Raw genomic sequence first — 19622 nt, forward strand, 5'->3', positions numbered from 1 at the left:
CAGCGTCCGCTGCCGGTGGGTCGGGCACCTTCTCCAGGTGGAGCTCCCGACGCGCGCGCAGGTGGGCGCGGGGAGGTGCGTGCGGTGGCCGCTGCCCATCCGCGGGCGCGGGGGGAGGGGGGGGGGGGGGGGGAAGCGGCGGCAGCCGCGGCCCGCGCGCTGTCCCCACGCGCGACCCGCCTCGCACACGCACTCACAGAGCCACTCACACGCACACACAGCCCCGCTGCCCGGCGCGGGAGGGCTCCGCGCACACTCCCCACCCGCCTCCGCGCACACGCGGCACGCAAGCACGCTCCCACTCGGGATCGGCACCTCGCACACACGCACACGCGCAGGCAGCCCGGGCCACGGCAGCTCTGCGGCACGCAGGAGCCGCGGGTTTCGCAAGAGCAGAAGCCGGGATTTTTTTTAAACTGATTTCTTTTTTTTCCCCCGCAGATTTGGCGGTTTTTTGGGAGCCTGGCACCACTCGCGGCTACAAAAGAAAAAAAAAAAAAAAATTAAGGCTGCGGCAGGACTCTGAGGTCCCCCGAGGGCTGCTACAACCCTGCGAGTAGCCTGGGGGAGCCGAACTCTTTCCACGCCTGTTCTCCCAAGTAGTTCCCTCCACATCTCAGTGGCCATGGGGCATATCCCATATACAGCCCAAGGCTTTCTGCCTCGCTCCCAGCCTGTCCCTGCACCCCAGGGAACACATTCACACTGCCCACCCGCATCCCTGCTCTGCAGAGTCCCTGCGCAGCAGTGTGCTGATCTGTTGCCTGGCAGGTGGATCCCACACAGGAGGCAGTACTGGCAAAACGCAAAACTCTTCTTAGCCCTCCCTTAGGCATCCCACTTTTTATACATATTCATAATTTTCCTGAGGTCACTCAGAGCAGAACTTTGAAGATCAACCTAATGCATCTAATTTATATCACATACACGATAGCAGTATCTGTGAATAAACTGGAAAGAATCTTCATGGATTAATAAATTCTAAGATCATAATGATCTGACCCTAGGCTAAAAGGCCTCAACCAGTAATTTCATAACACTTGCTGCTTTATAGCCTTTCCCTCAGAATGACATCCAGAAGTATTGATTTTAAGGCATCTGTAATGAAGAGTCCACCACATCTCTTGATAAATCATTTCAGTCATTAATAAGTTTGCTAAAAGGTGCAACTCATATTCAGTATCAATTTGTCTTATTCCAACTTTCAATCATTGGTTCTCACATGCCTTTATTAGCATAAGGGGGCATAGTATTACTAATCTTCTCCCATGCACATGGCCTAAGATTAATCACACTTTGCTTTTGTAAAATAATTAGGCCAACATTCCCTCACCTCAAGGATCATTTCTGGAGGCAATTCCAAGGCATTTTGTGTGAACTGGTCCTTCTAACCACATGACCTGCCAGCACTGGGCCATCAGCTGCAACCTCAGCACCTCCCTCAGCACCAACCAGTTCTGGAGGCTGGGCATGTTGGGAGGGCAACGGGCAAACCAGTCAGTGTATTGTCCTTGTGGAGATGCCTCTTTATCCAATAATCTACACTGTGTTTTGAATCCATGCTGCCTAAGCATGACCTACTTCTTTACTCCTGTGCACTTGATCTTGCACCAGAACAAATCAAACCATGAGCTTTATTTGTACAAGTGACTTGTCAAGCAGCTTGTTACCTGCAAACTTTTCAGTAACTCCTTTTCTGCCAGAAAATTGATTATTATGACACCAAGAACATTCCTAGGATGCCAACAGGAATAGGTGCCATATTGATTTTGTATAATGCTATTTTTAATCAGAATGTCATATGCTAAATCATGTTTTGCCATTCTCAACTTGATCTGCAATTGATACCAAGTTTGTCTGTTATAATCTGTTTCACAGAAAATCATTATTCACTCTGTACCCTGTGTCATTCCATGACTTTCTCCAGTTCTCCAGTACTTGGAGTCCAGTACCAGGACTACAGTTACTTGGATCAATTTGGTGATCATTTTACAATATTGGCAGTTTATTAGCACGCACACATTGCCTCTGGAACATCAGCAGCTTTCTAAGGTTTTTTGGGTTTTTTTAAAGCAATTTCCCAGCTTTTGCAGAACTCAGACTTTCTGAAAGAAAGTTTGAGTCCAGGTTCTGTGGTACAACAGAATTAACACCTTGAATATTATTAGCAGCTGGTTGATATCCTTCTTTGTTACTTCTGCAGCAGCAAATGTCCCTTTGTTAGCTGAAGAATGAAATGCATCTCCTTGCTTCTTTTCCAATACAGGTTGGAAAGAGTTATTGCACAGTTCTACTCAGCATAAAGTTCAAGGTTTGTCTTCATGTGGGAGGCACAGCCCAGCCACTGGCAGTGACCACACAGTGCACTAGGAAGGCCAGTGCTACAGAAGCAGGGCAAAGAAATGCACCTAGGAACTGCAGAAGTCTGGAGTATGGCTGGATATAATTTAAATCACGCAAAGCTACACTTGAAATTACAGTATTTAACATTGTGGTACTTCTGACTTTAATCTGTTTCTCACTGCATTCCCTATCAGTAAAACATGGGTGCTCCTCCTTCATGGCAATACAGTCAAGACAAACTAATAAATATTTGGGAAACACTGAGGTACTGTAACATTCAAGACAAACAAAACAAAAACAAACAAACAAAACCCCAACCAACCAAAAAAACCAACCAAACAAAAAACCAATACAAAACAAAAATCCCCACAACTAAGAAAATAACTTTTATTTTTCCAGCTAGGGATTTATTATGGGGAAGTAAGTAAGACATATATTGAACAATGAGGATTAGGCATAGTAAACCTCTGAAGATTCTTCATGTATATCAGTGAGGCACGAAAAAGACAGTTTCCACAACTTTTGTAAGAAAAATGTCAAAAAACAGGGAATATATTGCACATAAATATTGTAATTAAAAATAATGGTATAATAGATGCACTGAAGCTAACTTAGATTTCACAAAAACCTTTACTTCTGGCACTCAAATATTTAATTTGCAATCTGATAAAAAACTTTCATGTTGCACACATATGTTTTCAATATGATTCTATGATAGTTAAATTTTTTTAAAGCCTGCTTCTTTCCAATTCTCAGCACTGAGAAATTTCTTCTTTCAAAGGCACTATCCTTTGTTTATGTATAACAGATGGCCAGGTAACAGCTCATTTTAAATAAAAGGAGGCCTAAAGGAGAATTGTACCAAACTGCTTATTAAAGATTGTGTCAGACACAGCTACTTGCCCAGCTACCTTTTTCTTTTTCCTTAGAAATCCCCTGAATGTTTTGCTATCATGAAATTGGTAAAGTGCATTCCCTAGGATGAAATTCTCTGAAGCAGTGCACATCCTTTATCTGTCTTACAGCCTTTTTATGCAAAAAGGCTTTATATTCGCATTTGGTGGTCCACATCAGACATCCTCTGCATCTGTTTAGTCCTTGTTGGCTAAAATATCAGTTCACAAGAATTGGAAATCCTGTTCTCTTTACTTGAAAATCAAATGTCACTTTCCTCCTGGCATGTTACCCAGTCACTTCAGCATTTCAATCATGTGAATCCTTCAACCATATTTCTGTTAAAACAGTGTCAAGTATCTTCCTGCTAATGATCACTTCCAATTTCTCAGTTATTACCAAGTCTTCTCACAGTGTAGGCACAGTTAACATTTTTGTTCTTTGTATATTCTTTATATTTGCTCATCACAGAGTACCTAATTAATTAATTTCACATTTAAGTGTCTGTACTGGTATGATTCTCTTGACCACTTTTTCTTCAGTTGCAAATTAAGTTCTTCAGAGCATGGATAAAGTCAAGAAATCCAGAAAACTGATTTTTCCCTTAACATCAAGAAAGAAATTGCATCTGCTGCGAGTCCCTTCCACTCTGGGAGATGGTTTGATGCTACATGAAATGCATCACGCTACCCATCAGGCCAGCAACTCACTTCCTGCATCTTGCATCTTTTTTTTACTCTTGGAGTTTGAAGAGGTCACTGAGAAGGTCCTGCCCTGTTTTTGTCTCTACTCCCTTTGCAAACCCTGGAGCCATGCAATTCATGTCAGTGCTGACTGGGACTGGTTTAATCAGGATTTGCCTATTCATAAAAATGTCACTGAGCAATGGATTGAAAAAAAGATTGAAAACTGTTGATCTAGGCATATTAATTTTAGTACTGCATATACATAAATAATGTTATTCCTCTGTAAATGGAAGGTGGAAGAATACTGTAATGCTATAATTCACACGCAGCTATTGCTGTAGCACCCTGACAAAATGGGGGAGGTCTGCTGTCCTTCTCTTCCCTCCCTCCCAAGGACTTTCCCACCTACCTCAGCTAATTTGATAGCACAAAGTTCTGTGTTTGTTACAAGCCTATACAGCGTTCCCAAACTGCCAAAAAATCCACACAGTTGCAAGCATGTATATGCAACTGCATGATCCTAGCCCTACAGTCTCTCTAGTCATCTTGATATCAGGGTATAAGAACAAAGCTCAGCTTCAAATTAATCTCCAAATCTAAAGGCTGTAAGAGACATGAATGAAGGTAAAAGAGCATCAGATTTTAAATTACCCACCAAGCAGTATCACTGTGTAACCACCCGTGTTTTCATAAACAGGGAATAGAAGCACAGTCTCATCAGTCTTGGTGTTGTCAACCAATATGAATTTCCCCTTGCAGTACATCTTACCACTTCCTATAAATATAACAAAAATTGAATACAGTTTTGAGTCTCTGTTTCAGCAGAGCCAGCAAGAAATACTGTTTCTAATTTGTGTTGACTGATGCATGTACAATGATGACTGTTGTTCCCAGGTGTTTGTGCAAGCTCTAACAGTTCCCCATCATAATGGTTTGGTCAAGACTGCACATATAGAAATCTTAGTGGTTTATTTCGTAGAAGGAAGGTTTATATACTGTTTTCTGTTGAAGTAAAAATCCAGTAAGTTCTAGCCCATACTGAAGACCCACAGTTTTTAAATGAAAGGAAAATGGTGAAGGAATAAAAGAAAAAAAAAGTCAAAATATTTACCTGATGAATTCAAATAAATAAATATGATAGACACCAGACTGAAATCTGGATTGCTCTTATTTTGTTTGTTTTTGTTTAAATAAGGGAATACAAAGACTAAGAAGTTAGCATCGATAGGACTGAAGTCCTCCAATTTTTTCCATTTCTATGAGGCATGCAGCCCCATCTCTGCCCAGGAGAAACCCAAAGTCCGCAGTCCATTACTCAGCTGACCTCCTGCAAAAGGAAGCCTGCAGATGTGACTCAGATGCTTGATGGAGTCCTTTGCCCTCTGAACCTGAAGCCAGACATTAATACAGCTCCAGTGAGCTGAGAAGAAGAAAAGGCTATCAAGGAGAAAAAAATGGTAAGTAGATGGTAAAAGGCCTACAGAGGGGGAGCAAGTTGACGATTTTGCTAACGTTCAGTGTCTTCTTTTGAACTCAAGTGTGTTTGTCTAGCAAATGTGCAACCCAGGCTGGCAGGTTTGCTGGCATATGCAAAAATGTCTCAGCTGCATTTAAGTGGAAGCCAAAAACATCAATACTTCACTCTAAACAAGGGCACAGTGGAAAGATGTATGGAAAATAATTTCCAGTTACGAAGTTTCACTTGCATACCTCCACATGATGATGAAATCTTGAAATCCCAAAACTAAGAAAACCTCACTGACCATGGAAGGTCAATGAGAATTTTGTCTGTGACTGTAATAGCTGGACTTTTATTAACTTACTAATATTGTTCAATCAACAGTCAAGAAGGTAAAGCAGATATTAACAGAAAATCCTTGCTGTGTTGCTAGAGCTCTCATAGTTCTCTCACGCAGCTATCCAGTTTTGATTTGTGGCTCAAAGTGCAAACTGCTGCTGCTAACAAGTGAACAGAAGCATTACGGAGTTCAGGAAACAGAACCTGAGACACCATAAAATAAAGCTGTCTTCTTGCAAATGCTGCAGGGATCTGGGCCTAAGAGATTAGAGAAGTGATTAAATGAAAACCACTGACCATAAGAAAAACAAAAGAAATAGTTCGTAAGACAGTTCCCACTCTACTGAATCACAAAATATTTTATTAATTCTAACATCAATTTCATCAGTCCACAGCCCACAGAGACAAAACTTTAAAGGTGCTCACAAAAACATTCTATCTACATCGGTTTAGAAAAACCTTGGAAGAACCTACATATGTATCTCCTACAGGCAGAAACCCTCCCCCCACACCCCATTCATATAAATAGGTATACCAAAATGGCATGAGCTTATGGGGATTCAAAGAAAAGGCTGGACATTTTTTATAGAAAACATGAACAAAGGCAAATAACAAAATACATCCCAAACTAATCAAAATAGATGCCAAGACTTCTGAGGGGAAAAAGGTCGACATTTTCATCTATCTATATATAAACATACATTCATCTGATAAAGAAAGAAATTATTCTTATGAGCTGAAACCCTTCTAATCAGCATTGTAGTGATGTTGGTCAATGACCAGATATATTGCTATACACACACTACTTGTCTGATCGGGTAAGGCAGATCCCACACACCACCAGAAACCATTTTGTACTGGTACAGATTAAACCTCATGTATTCAACTGGACTATATGCTTTGACATGGCCAGCTCATCAGAACAGAAGTTCCCAGATGAAATGCAAGTTATACCTGAAAGACAATTCTTCTTGTATTAATATTAGCTGCATATCATATCAATTATTTGCAAAACAATTCTTTAAAATATTATCATTTTTACATGAATCATTTAAACACAATTTAATGAAAGAATTTCTTAGATTCATTTTCTCCAATTGTAATTTTGAATTTTTTTCAACAGAATTATTGCTAGGTCTGATCTTACAAGTTTTATGCATGTTAAAAATCCACATAATGTTAAAATGAGTTGTGCAGTCTGGGACACAGACACATAGCTAGGTCCATCTGAATCTAAATAGCTTTTCCCAAAGCATCATCTTTAAATACTGTTGCCTTATTTCTTTAAGAAAGATGAGAAAATGCCCATTTTACTCCCAGACCAGACTTAAGCATGATTAGAAACTTGTCAAGTGCCATGAGCATCTAAAATTGTCACAACATTTAAGGTATAGTATTGTCAGGCATGTGCAATCTGTATGCATCTAGATTGTTATTTGTGCAAAACTATGCAGACAAATTCTGCCTTCATGTGTAAATCCACACTGTCTTCAGTGAGGAGTTTGTGGTAGTCACTTAGGGCAGAATATGGCCTACATTTACCTTCTTTGTATTTAAAAGATGAGAATAACTATTAACTACTATCTGTTAAAAGGCCCAATTGCAGAATGTTTTAGTAGAAAAATAAACATTTTAAGTTATTGGCAGATTAACATTAGTGCAATTATTTTGACTGCCTTACTTCCACACAGTAGATTAAAAAAATACATTGTCACTTGTGAAAAGAACTTAAGACACTTCAGAAGCAGTTATGTAGCTGCCAAATAAAGAGAAAAGGAGCAGATTCTGTAGGACTTCACATAGCTCTCAATGCTTAGTGCCTTCTAATGCTCCAGGAAACAAGATCCAAGGTTTGTAAACTAATTACAGTTTTTCCATACAAAAATATATCACTCATGATTTTCAAAAAGGCTGACTAACTGCTGACCAGAAAGAGCACATTTTTTGTATTCAGCTATATCCCAGACAACATCTGGATCAACTTCGTTCTTTGAAGAACCATTTCTGGTAGTCCGAGTTGGTACACGGTCGTAACAATGGTGCTGGGTTACCGTTGTGAACATTTGACTCGGCTTGTACACACTTCTGGGTTTGTAGGTGAAACAAGGTACTGTCCTACAACAAACAGAAAGAAATTTTGCTTTTCAGGTCTTAAAAATTACAGACACATCACTGTGTTTTAAAAATAACAGAAGACATTTGCCACAAATAAATATCATGCATATCCTTCCAATGAGACCATACAGTAAAGGCAAAATGCCTGACTTGAGGATCTCTGAACTTTATCAAGAGACCCTGCTTTTAAACTTACATTAACATTGCTTTAGAGGGATACATGTAGTGACATCTCAGCCTGTAAAGTATGCTTTAACTTCATTCACTCTCATTGCCTTTTGTTACTGCATCAGAACGTGGGCAGTAAAAACCAAAGCCAAGTACAGGCATTACCCAAATTCAGCAATTTATTGCACATCTTGTAAGTAAAAGGTAAATATTGTTCATTAAGTGCAGATGCTGAACATATTTTTACCAAGAAATTTTCCCCTTTCTTCATGGGGGATATTTTTGGTGGAAAAATTAAAAATATCTAAGCATGCCCCTTGCCTATGGATGTGTGTGGAGTTCACTTGCTTTGCTGGAGGGCAGCACAGCTGCCTCAAATGTGTAAGGTCTGACAGGCCTTCACAGTCAAATTCCCTAACAAACACATTTTTAGGTCTCAGGCCCTCCTGTTACAGTAGTCTCCAAGCACATTTAATCTCCAGTTCACGTCTCTCACTCCAATCCAGGAGCGCTGACAACTAGGACAGTGAGCTGCAGAAAGGCAGTGTAGCCAGCCATGGAGAACTGCCCTGCTCTGAGACCATCCCTTTGGCCTGGGTGACATTCCCACATGCAACCATTTCCAAAGCCTTTAGCAGCTTCAAAAGAAAAATGCCCTGCTTCTGAGCATAACCCTTACTCCTTTGGAAGTCTGCTCCTTCTGTCATCAGGAATATTGTACTTAATTGCATCCTGAGCCACAGCTCCTGATGCCCAGTGGTGTGTTATTGCTCATGGGCTTGCTTAGCTTCCAAATGACTTTCCTGTTTCTGTTGTGATAATTCACATTTTTGAGAGGACTAATCAGTATTTGCCTCACTCATTTTTGACTCGGTGCCCATAAGAACTTAATTCTTGTCAGGCTGCTGGGAAGGCTGGTTAAATCTGTGATTATGCTACATCCATAAGGACAGCTGTCTGATATTACTCTGCGCAAAGCAAAAGAAATGTGGTACTGACACCTCACCCATCACTCGCCTTGAAAGTTGGGGACTGGTGATTTTGATTTAATGCAGTATAAGAAGAGGAATTGGAGCTGAGCAGTACATTCAAATCACACACAGGAACAAAGTGATCATGAGAAAGGAAGAAAATTTAAAATAATTCCTAAAGTTTCAGATGCTAAAAGTTAATGACTAGGAATGCAGTGGAAACAGATGCATTCCAAAACTTTTTTTACAATTGTTCAGATTTCTCAATTTCAAAATTTTCGTTTTCTCAATTACTTCCTGAAGTGACTGAAGAACTTTCCATATATTCTTATAGATTAATACACATGACCTTGAGCAATTTTATTAAAAATGACACATCATTTATATAGTCAGGTTTTAAACATTTTTATTCAGTAATACCACTATGAGCTTCAGTCTGGACTAGATTTAGTGAATGGACACTAATTTTCACATAGTTTTTTAGAATTTACCCTGCCACTGGTGGTAGTATCTAAGCATGAAATTTGTTAACCACAGATCCTGTAGAGTTTGGATGCATTATGCAGACACATTATGTAAATATAACATTTTGATATATTATGTGACCTTTTCTCATAGCCAAATAATAACACTGCAGAACCTGACCAAGGCCATAATTTTTCATCCAGCTTATTTTCTCTCAGGCATTCAGGAACTTCTTTAGAGATTAAAAACTACTAAACACAAGTTTTTCTAAGATCATGTTATGCTTAATAAATATACCACACTTCTCAGTATTTCCCCCCATTGGGAGTAGGCTTGAGGGTTGAAAAAGAGAGGTACAGATCTGCTGCGTCCCCACAGCCAGTAAGATGTGTCCTGTGTAGGGACAGGAATAGGGCAGAAGGTATTTTTTGATGATGCATCAAATTACACAACTGCACATTACATTGCAGAAAAGGGAGCACTCCTGGTGCTTGTGGGAAGGGTTACAAGAGAGGGTCTGCAGAGGGGAAGCAGCTGTTCCAAAGCAGGGCAGAGTATAAAGTAAGGGTGGTATGTGAAGTAGTGGGGATATATTGTAATACAAATACTGTGAAATAAAACAAGTCAATGAAAAGAGAACAGAAGTAGGGCAGCCATGAGACTGGCTGGGGAAGGGGTATATTGAGGCTCATCAGATCTCGGGAGAAGACAGCAGGGGTGAGATGCAAGAGAGTATTCCCAGCTCCTTTGAGGTTATCAAGGGTGCTTTCCTTCTTCTCATCTTCCTATTCTTTATGACTGGCATACTCTTTGTATGCATACTGCTGCTATCCTGGTTCTATGTTCAGATATTAAAAGCCAAGATAGCATATTTCTCCCAGAGATCTGTGCTAGTGTTATGGCCTACATGATGTGTAGACAGTAAGATAAAAAGAAAAAAAACTCAACAATTCTCCTTCCACCCACTTCCAAAAACAAACAAACCCAAACTCAGTGAGGCACACTTACCTCTCTGAAAACAAACTTCTGGTTTTCAGGAACACTGTGGACATTTTCTTGACACAAGTACATTGTCAAGTAGTCAGTCCCTGAATCGACTGCTGCACAGACTTCTGGTTGTCGGGTGTTGTAACGTATTTCATTATGGGATGTGTACTCAAAAAACTACAAACCCAAGAGAAAAAACAAAGGACAGCAGTCATTTCACATGCACACATGAGAGTATTTATAAGGATATATACTAAGATACTATAATTAAGTTCACATTAAAGTTGCTATTGTGAAGGGAAATTCTACCAAAAATATTCAAGGATCCTTAACTTCTGCTGTTTGCTTACTAGTTTGAAGAAAATCAATCTCATCACAGCACTGCTTTACTCTGGGAGCACTTCAAGTGCATGAAATGCTGAATAAATGTCCTGGAAAACAGGCATTCTAGCATTAAAGAATTTGACTGTAATATTCTACTCTCATATTCTAGATCACCTATTAGAAATAGGATGGAAAACAGTTTCTAGCCTGATGCTGCACCTTCTTAATTCAGTTGTCACAAAACAATGTTACTCTTAACTAAGGAGTTGCTCACTGCATATTTCAAATGCAGTTTGGTCAGAGTTCATTTCCAGTTACAAAGTACTCAGGATCCATGGTGATAACCACCTTATTCTATAACATTAAAAAAGTTACAGCGGCTTTTAAACATGAACAAAATTTTATAGAAAATTTACTAGCTTTGTTTGTTGTACGATATTCTACAGAGGTAGAATGCTTTAAAACATCTTGGCTTCTGTAGCAATTATGGTTGAAGACTTCCTTAAAATTTTTATATTTATCATGGACATCTGCCAACTTTTGGACTTTCATTAAAGAGTGGCAGAGTTTGAGAGTTGTTTGTATTTATCATGCTTGTAAATAATTTAGATGACTATAGTGCACAAATGTGTGTTTAGATCTAATTTAGATAATACTCAATAGAGTAGAGGAGAGTTTTATAAACATCAGAAAATTGCTTATTACCAGTAGCGCAGCTGCATTAGCAGAAACCAATAAAAGGATGAGGGAGAGAAGGAATCCTTTTTTGTTTTGTTTCACTCCTGGAGACTGTAAGGCTTTGTGATGAGAGCTGTACCAATTCAGAAATGTATATACTTGACCATACCACAAAAACATCCTTAACAACCAGCAAGGCTAATAACCTTGAGAGAGAAATTGAAAATGGAGTTTCAGTGTAAACAGAACCCTGTGGTTACAAAGTCTGCAGTCATCCATTTCCAGGTGTAAGAGCTCTGATCTAGACTTCTGTGATGATAGTTGTTTCATGAAATCTTACCCTCCCATTATCACAATCAGGAATTTCTCTGCCACAGTGGCTGTTGCTGCCATGCACAGACCGATGCTTCTCACTGCATCACCCTATAGAGCTTCGTGGCTTTTCTTTTCCAGCAGTAATGCAAATGACAGACCCTCCCAGAATTAACCTGTCTACCACCATTCATTTGCAGTAAGCCACAAAAGGAAGTGAGTATTTCAAGAAAGCAACATCAAGTTTGAAGTCTCCCTGCTGACATGAAGAGAGCATGATTTCCCCTGGAGACCATGATTTCCCCTTGAAACCTATTGCTAGAGCCTGTTCCTATGATGTAGGCTGTAATGCCTTTACATTTGCCTTATGCAAAAGAAGTCTCATCATCAAAAAATGTAAATTGTCAGGATATTGGTCCTATTATTACTATTATTATTATTTACCCTAATAGCCAGGGTCTATTCCCTGGCCCTTAGGCTTTATTCCCAGGTTCAGTATCTGATTGGCACATGGAAAGTCTGCCACTTTGGGCACCACAGTGAGCTATAGGGGCATGAATTTTAATTCTATGGTTTGTGCATAAAGAAAAAGCTTCAGTCCTGCTCACTTGTGTCTGGATGGACACTTTTTTTACAGCTGTCACTTCCACAAGGCCTCGCTTGTTAGGGGATTTATTACATATAATAACTCTTTAACAATTTGTATTCAGTATCAGTGAAAGCCTGTAAGCTGCTTATTGTACCAGATGCATCAAGAGTAGATGGAGCAGCTACCAGATCAGAGCACTTCTTCCTACTGATATCTTCCCTGAATGGTCTCTCAAGGACTTGCACCAGATTTTGAAGACCAAGTAAAACGGTTAATTTCTGGATATCTTTAAGGAATGGGGTTATAGTATTCACAATCAAGCACTCCTATCCTGTTGTCCAATGAATATAATACTGCTTCAAATTGAATAAATACTTCAGGCTTTGGATTTTTTTAAGTTCTGGTAATATTTCAGATAAATCTGTTGCTCCTCAAAAGGTGAAGTGGTTTTTAGTTCTCTTTTCTTGCCTTCTGTGGGCAGAAAGGAAGCATTTTTAAACTGATCCATGATCTGGTAACTAGTAGCCTTATTGCATTTCTTTCCTTCTGGGAATCAGTAGATTCCCTTAAGTGCTACTGGAAAACTTGATGAGGCCTTTTTCCCAGTGCCTATGGCTTCTAGACAATCTACAGGATATGCCCCAGCTGCACCAGTGCTAGCTGGTACTGGGGCTAGCAGCAGATTTTGGCTACCTCACCAGACCTTGAAACACTCTCACCCCTCTCTGTGCCTGGCTAGTGCTCTTCTGCATGTAGGAAGAAGTTTGCACTTCATGGGTAGAACCAGCAGAGAGGTTACCAGGTCTGATACTCTTTTTGCAGATAACTCAAGGGTTTTGCTGAATTCTTTAGTTTGCCTCTCACTATTTACCACATCTCTCAGCTGCAAATGGGAGTACTGAGAAGGATACTGTCAGTCAGTGTTTTCCCATCCTCTTACCACATCAGGTCAACTTCCTGCCATCATGCATTGGTGCCCTCTGTTGTGCTTTCAAGCCAAACCAAGAAGAGGAATGGGCTTTATTGGTGTTGAATTTCAAAGCCTTTCATTCTCATCTACTGGGGCAGATACTTCCACAAAACATAAGCACCTTGAGGTGCAAGCACTGAGTAGCCAGTGCCTGTATTTCCTCTCTGTATTTCTGGCCTCTCTTCCATATACAGTCAGCTCCTATCACTGCAGTGTTATCCTCACCTTCTTGCCGTAAGGAACATGCTAATTTTAAGCAACTCCCAGTTAGTTTTCTTACTGCTTACACAAAAGCAATTCAGAAGGACTAAAGGGAACCCTCTCAGTTAGGCCAGGGGTTCAAGGAAGTATACCAGCAAATCACCAGGGACTTTATTTATGAGAGTGGTTCTTATTTACTGAGATTAAAACGGGGGCAGGTGCTGGACCTTACAAATAACCAAGACCACAGAGCTCTCTCCTCTCAGTACAGTGAACACAGATATTCAGGGGTCACTCTGAGTGGAGAATTGCTTCCAGTGAAGAGGATGATGAACCTTGCCATCATCATTTCATCAGCCGACAGCGGTGGATGTACATACGGGAGATTTGACTGGTTTGGTTCTGACACTGTCATATGCCAAGGAATTCATACCACCAGGAGCAGTGTTTTAAGAACAACTGTCAAAAGCGTGGTGGGGTGGGAAAGAAATGGAGAGAAATGTCCTACTGGTAGATTTCACAGCTATTTACGAGCCAGAAAAGGGAGGTGCAAGCTCAGCAACCCTGACTTCCATTTCCTATCTCACTTATGCTTCTACGTCTTGTCTCATTTTAGCCTCTCTCTGTTCCCCCATCCGCAGCTCTTCCTGCTGTCCAATTATTCTCTTGCAACTACCTGACACCCCTACTCATGCCTTCATTTGCACACTGGTATCTCTGCTGTCATGTTCTGTAGCCCTACCCCTTTCCACTAAAATATTCTCCAGTGACTCTGCTTCATTCTCCCTCCCTGTAGCTCCTAACTACTCCTCCTTCTATCACACATGCCCTGTTCATCACCTGTTGTCCAACCTCTGTCCAAAACTACTACTGCCCTCTGTCACCTTGGCCCCTTTTCCCTGGCTCCTGTTAACCCTCCCATTCTTTTTACCCATCTCACTAATCTTGTTTTATCCATTTCCTGTGATTGACCTTCCTTCCTCAGTCTCTGCAGTTCTCTTGAGTCATCTCATATTTTCTTTTATTGGTTTATATTGCAGTCAGGTAGTTTCTCCATTTCTCCTTCCTCCTCCTGCTTGGATGCCAGCAGAGGGAGCGGTTTGCACAGTTCAGAGAGTATCGGTGCTTTTAGCCTGGTGCCTGTGACTGCAGGTACACACATGCATTGTACCATCAGCAGAGATGGAGGAGCACTAATATCCAGTGATGTGATATCTTTGCAGTAAATTCAGTTCATCTTTTAGTGCTAGCTAAACAAATGATAACTGTAAAAATGTCATCTCATGACAATTCATCTCTCAATTGTACTTCTCTTTTGCTTTCACCTTTTATCCCATGTCTTTATTTTTCTTGGTGAAAGGGATAAAATTTAAATGAACTTTTTTGGCTCAGAGAAATACAAATATTCAACCTCTCTCCTCTCTGTAATCTGTAATACAAGGAAAAATTAAATGTATAAATACCTTCTCTGTGCTAGCATGTAACCTTATAAATTAAATACTTCTTAATCTATAAAAACAATCAGCTCTTACTTATAAGAAAGTGGCTTAACTGGGTTATCTGATTATTAACTTCTCTTCTATATAGTTATATAGAACTGTGCTTAACTCAGGTATGAAACTGAACTGAGGGAGTAAAATGGGTTGGTGGGGTGGGGCTTAGCATGACTGGCATACATCTGTGAGTATTGACATCCTTTGGCTTTTATGGTGCAAGATTCTCCTTCTGCCTTCCCCTGCATCTTAGCCTCCAGGAAAGAAACATTAGGAAAATTAAGACATAAACCAGACATGAACTAATAAAGAATAGCAAATAACAGTTCTAATATTTAAGACAATAAACTTGCTATCAGCAACAAATCTATTTATTTAAAGATCTGAAGTACAGTGCTCAGATTGTTGTTCCTTTTCCCTTTCTCATATAAAATGCAATTCATATTAGAAGCTTTCTCCTCAAAACAGACTTGTTTTTCACTCCTTGAGCTTTTATGTCTTCTTTTAAGCAGAATCCAGAACAACAACGGATACGCTGCTTATCTGCCACATTTCTCGTTCTTTTCCGAGCTAGATTTTCCCTTTTTTTCCTTTTTCCAAACATTCTCAACCGAATGTTTGGATTATTTTCCTTAAAAAAAGACCCAAACAGTTAAGCCTCCCAAGTTGTCACAGAGCTATGTACGAGAGGTCTCACAAGACCTCTGATACTCGGCACTGGTGAGACCACACCTCGAGTACTGTGTTTAGTGTAATCTGGGTTAGAAGCCAAAAATCAAGCTCGATAGGCAAGTACATGCCACATGCCACACATCAAACAGCAAACCTCAAGTATGGAAGGTGGTCATGGAAAACCATGCAAAACAGCCATTGTAACTTGGCATGCAGTGCCTCACAACACTTTTACAATGGCTTTATGCAGAGATGCTTATGGGCATCATAACTAACCACTGCTGCACACAGTGTTTCAATCATCATGGAGAAAAACACCAGCATTTTCAGCTTCAGAAGTTAAAACCAAGAGGGTAAAAAGGAAAGTGTTAAATGGATCCCTGCTCTCCATGGTTGTGGAGCCTGAGTCCAGGAGGACATTTCTGGAGAATGTAGTATGGGAGAAGATGCAGTCCAAAACCTCTTGCACATTTACATAAGCACCAAGAGGAGGAGACATGATGACAGACCCAGGTGGAACTAGGTGAGGTTTTCAAAGCTGTCAAGGGTCTTGGAGGCATGGACGGACAAAATCTCAGAGGTGTGCTGGTCTGCCCAAGACCAGCTGGAGATGAGTGAACACTGGCCTATAAGCACTGTAGCTGCACTGCTGTGCTATTAACCCCTGCTAATGAGCTCTGATGAAAGGCATAATAAAGGTATGCATGAGTTCTCTGGACTTGGTAGACATATCTGCAGAATGAAGAAAACCTGACCTGAAGATACATCAAAATAAAAAGCGTTTAGTGCAAGAATCAAAATTAGAACTAAGATCACCTTACTGTGGCAACATATTCTCTCAGCCTTACTGCAATGACTTTACCATACTTTCTTACATTACAACCATTGTGTTAATCAAAATGATAATAAAACATGAATCTTACCTGATTTTGTCCCATGCCATGACATGGGTACAGTATGACCCTGTGTCCAGTTATTTGATGTTCATTTGTAGGGTTGTAATCAAAACAGAAGTTTTCCATCCCTCTATTCTTCAGCTAAACAAAACAAAAGAATGTTTATAAGTATTAGTCTGAAGTAAGGAAGATATTCTATACTCACTTTACACCCATCCAGCTGAGCTGTGAGATCCATCGCAAAGCTAGTGCAAATTAACAGGAATAGATCAAATGGATCCAATGGTAGCATCTCTCAGACTAATGTGAAATAAAGCTGTTGGGACCATTTTGACTTTGGGCATTGAAACAGCCAGGTACCATGGCTTCCCCTAGGAATGACGCTGTGTTCCAGTGTATTTGCAAAGGAGGTAGGTAGAAACTACAAAAAACTGTTGAAACCCAACGAGCCAGCAAGTCATGCAGAACAAAATAGTCTGCCAAGTCTTTTTTTCCCCCCCAGGATCTACTTGTTCAAATTTCTTATGAAAAGATGACTACATAGTTCTCTCAGTTTGTCAAATGGGAAATGTTAGAAGGATTTGTTCTCGAAAGGACTCCAGTACCCTCTTGAGGTTGAACAAGCAGACAGATTTTAAGATCAGAAATCATGTAAGCAGGCAGAATATGTCTCTGGAAAAAGAACTAGATATGATATTAAATGCTCTTTACTGGTGTTCCTGAGCTTTGACATAAGAGATGCATAATTTTTAAATTTTAAAGTATTAAGTTAGCTGATTTTAAAAACAACAAGTTAATTAGCAAGGATTTGCATTTAAGTATTCAGGAGGCAAAAGTAACTGAAAATAAGTTAAACAATGCCTTAACAAGTACTGATTAACCAAATTTGAAATTACACAGAGCAAAATAGGTTCTGTAAACAAGAAGCTGAATGCCCCTGTTGCTGAGTGTAATTATATCACAGACAAAAAGAATAAGCAGCGTAAATCTCACAAGAGTTAGTTCAGCAAGGTGTAATTTCACAGTTCTTCCCTAGTCATGATAATTTTATCCTCATTTCTTAATGTGGAGAATGAAGGGACACAAAGGAATTGCAGAAGGCTAAAACCAAACAAACAAGACAAACCCTCCAGGACCCAAATCCACCACAGAGCAAACCACACAAGTTGGAAAATTAGATACTTGTGTTCTACATATGTTTTGCTTTCCCAGCTTCTACTTTCACTGCCACCCAACATCTTTTCACTTATTTGTGCCCATTCCCATACTAGACCACTGCAAACCTCCTTGAGCAGTCAAAAGAGGACATTTTTTTTACCTTCCCAATGCAAGGCAAGATTTACACTTAGAAAATCAGGAAAGAGAAGTGTCTTATAGAGATTATTTTTTAAGCTACCATGGAACTACATAAACCAAACAATAAGGTTCTCATGTTTCTACCTTCTACAACAAGAAATGTCAACTTAAAAGTCATAACCACTTAAAACTGGTAACTGTATCTCTAAAAATATGAATCAGTTTCGGTCATTGTCAGCAGCTCTCTTCAGGATCACAGGGTCTCTCATTAGTATGTTTAATAACGTATGACTTTGGCTGACTGTGTCCTGGCTCCAAGGCCAGCAAAGCCCTTATCTGTGGTGCCTTTCCAGGAAACCCAATGCCCCTACTACCACTCTTTGCCATCAGCCCCTGGCACATAGCCAAGCATGTGCTCCCCTTTGTGGCTCGGAATTCTAAATAACCGTATTTGAAAATGCCATGCACCATCAGAACTACTGCAACTCTCCTATGCATGTTACTCAATGCCCAAATACACACAACAAAAGCTGTTTAAAAGCTTATTGAACTTAAGCTTTATTTCAGGTGGTTAAAAAACGAGGCTGTACTCCCAGGATGCTACTATGAATGTTCTCTCATTGTCTCTTTCATGCACAAATGCTTGTGATACATGCTGACATATTCCTACATATACATGGTCCATATTTTGACCTGGTTCTTTTAGTTCATTTTATCAGACATCAGTAGACACTGTTTTGTGCCCACACTTTATCAGGAAGCCGAATAGGTATTCAAGACCCAATTTGTGGGAATAATATATTCTAAGCTTTTAAATGACCTGATCTGAAATGACACACAAAGATTTGAAAATCTGCACCATTTATGCAAAAAAATAATAAAATCTGCCCCATTATAAGGCAGAAAAATGTATGAATTTGTGAAATATTTTTCTCTTGTGAAATGAGAATATACAGTTTAAGATCCTTTTACGTGTAACAGCTCTACCAAAGCAGTGCTAATCCACTCATTTCTGAAGCCATCTTTGTTCCTATATCTATCATAAAAAAGTCATGCAATAAGAACAAAATTTTGTCTGTGACTTACCTTAATTCTTTTGCAGAATGCTGCATTAGAGAAACAGAAGCAAGAAAAAATGTTGATCACCTTGCCATTGAAACACATAGTTAAGTTCTAAAACATTCTACCCATGCAGGACTACTCACAGCATCTTTCTACAGCATTTGCCTCCTATTGAAATGTTGCTGGTGTTACTCTACAACACCATTTAGTCACCAATCTAGAGGCTGGGATAGGTAACAAACAGCAACTACTGAGATATTCACCTTAGATCTTATCCCTTACTGCTTGGAGGAATTTAAATCTCTTGTTTCCCAACATCTGGACACTTGCATATAACTACATGATATAGACAGCATTCTATGAATAATTATTAGTTTGGGCTTGGTTTTTTTTAAGATAAAATCCATTGTAAGCAAAGCATCAACAACAGATTTTTGACATGAAAACTTCATTACATTAGTTGATAAATACGGCCAGTGGAGCACAGCCAACCTTTCTCTTCATCCACAAAATAGATCAGAATCCTCTTTATTTTACCACAGTGGCAGTGGTGCTGACGTATTAGTGATATGGGCAGATGATACTGTGGAAAGCCAAACAGCTTCACTAGTACTAACCAGACATAAGCTTTTACCACAAAGGTAATCTGAGCAGTTACAGGGAATGATTTTACTGTGTGTATGCTATTTTCATATCACCTGT

General features: G+C 39.8%; 1 protein-coding gene across 1 annotated transcript in view; it reads right to left on the reverse strand.

Annotated features, from left to right (window-relative positions):
* Positions 1-6062: 6062 nt before the first annotated feature.
* GALNT12 (polypeptide N-acetylgalactosaminyltransferase 12) overlaps positions 6063-19622 on the reverse strand; it is a 46622-nt gene continuing 33062 nt past the window's right edge. Inside the window, exons 8-10 of the mRNA XM_027644044.1 lie at positions 16590-16703; positions 10449-10604; positions 6063-7836 (exon numbers count right to left, since the gene is read on the reverse strand). Of these exons, the coding sequence (XP_027499845.1) occupies positions 7699-7836; positions 10449-10604; positions 16590-16703 (408 nt within the window). The 3' untranslated portion in view covers positions 6063-7698. The remainder of the gene's footprint in view (positions 7837-10448; positions 10605-16589; positions 16704-19622) is intronic.

The sequence above is a fragment of the Corapipo altera genome, unplaced genomic scaffold, assembly GCF_003945725.1.
Source record: "Corapipo altera isolate COAL_440 unplaced genomic scaffold, ASM394572v1 24b, whole genome shotgun sequence".
NCBI classification, from domain to species: domain Eukaryota; kingdom Metazoa; phylum Chordata; class Aves; order Passeriformes; family Pipridae; genus Corapipo; species Corapipo altera.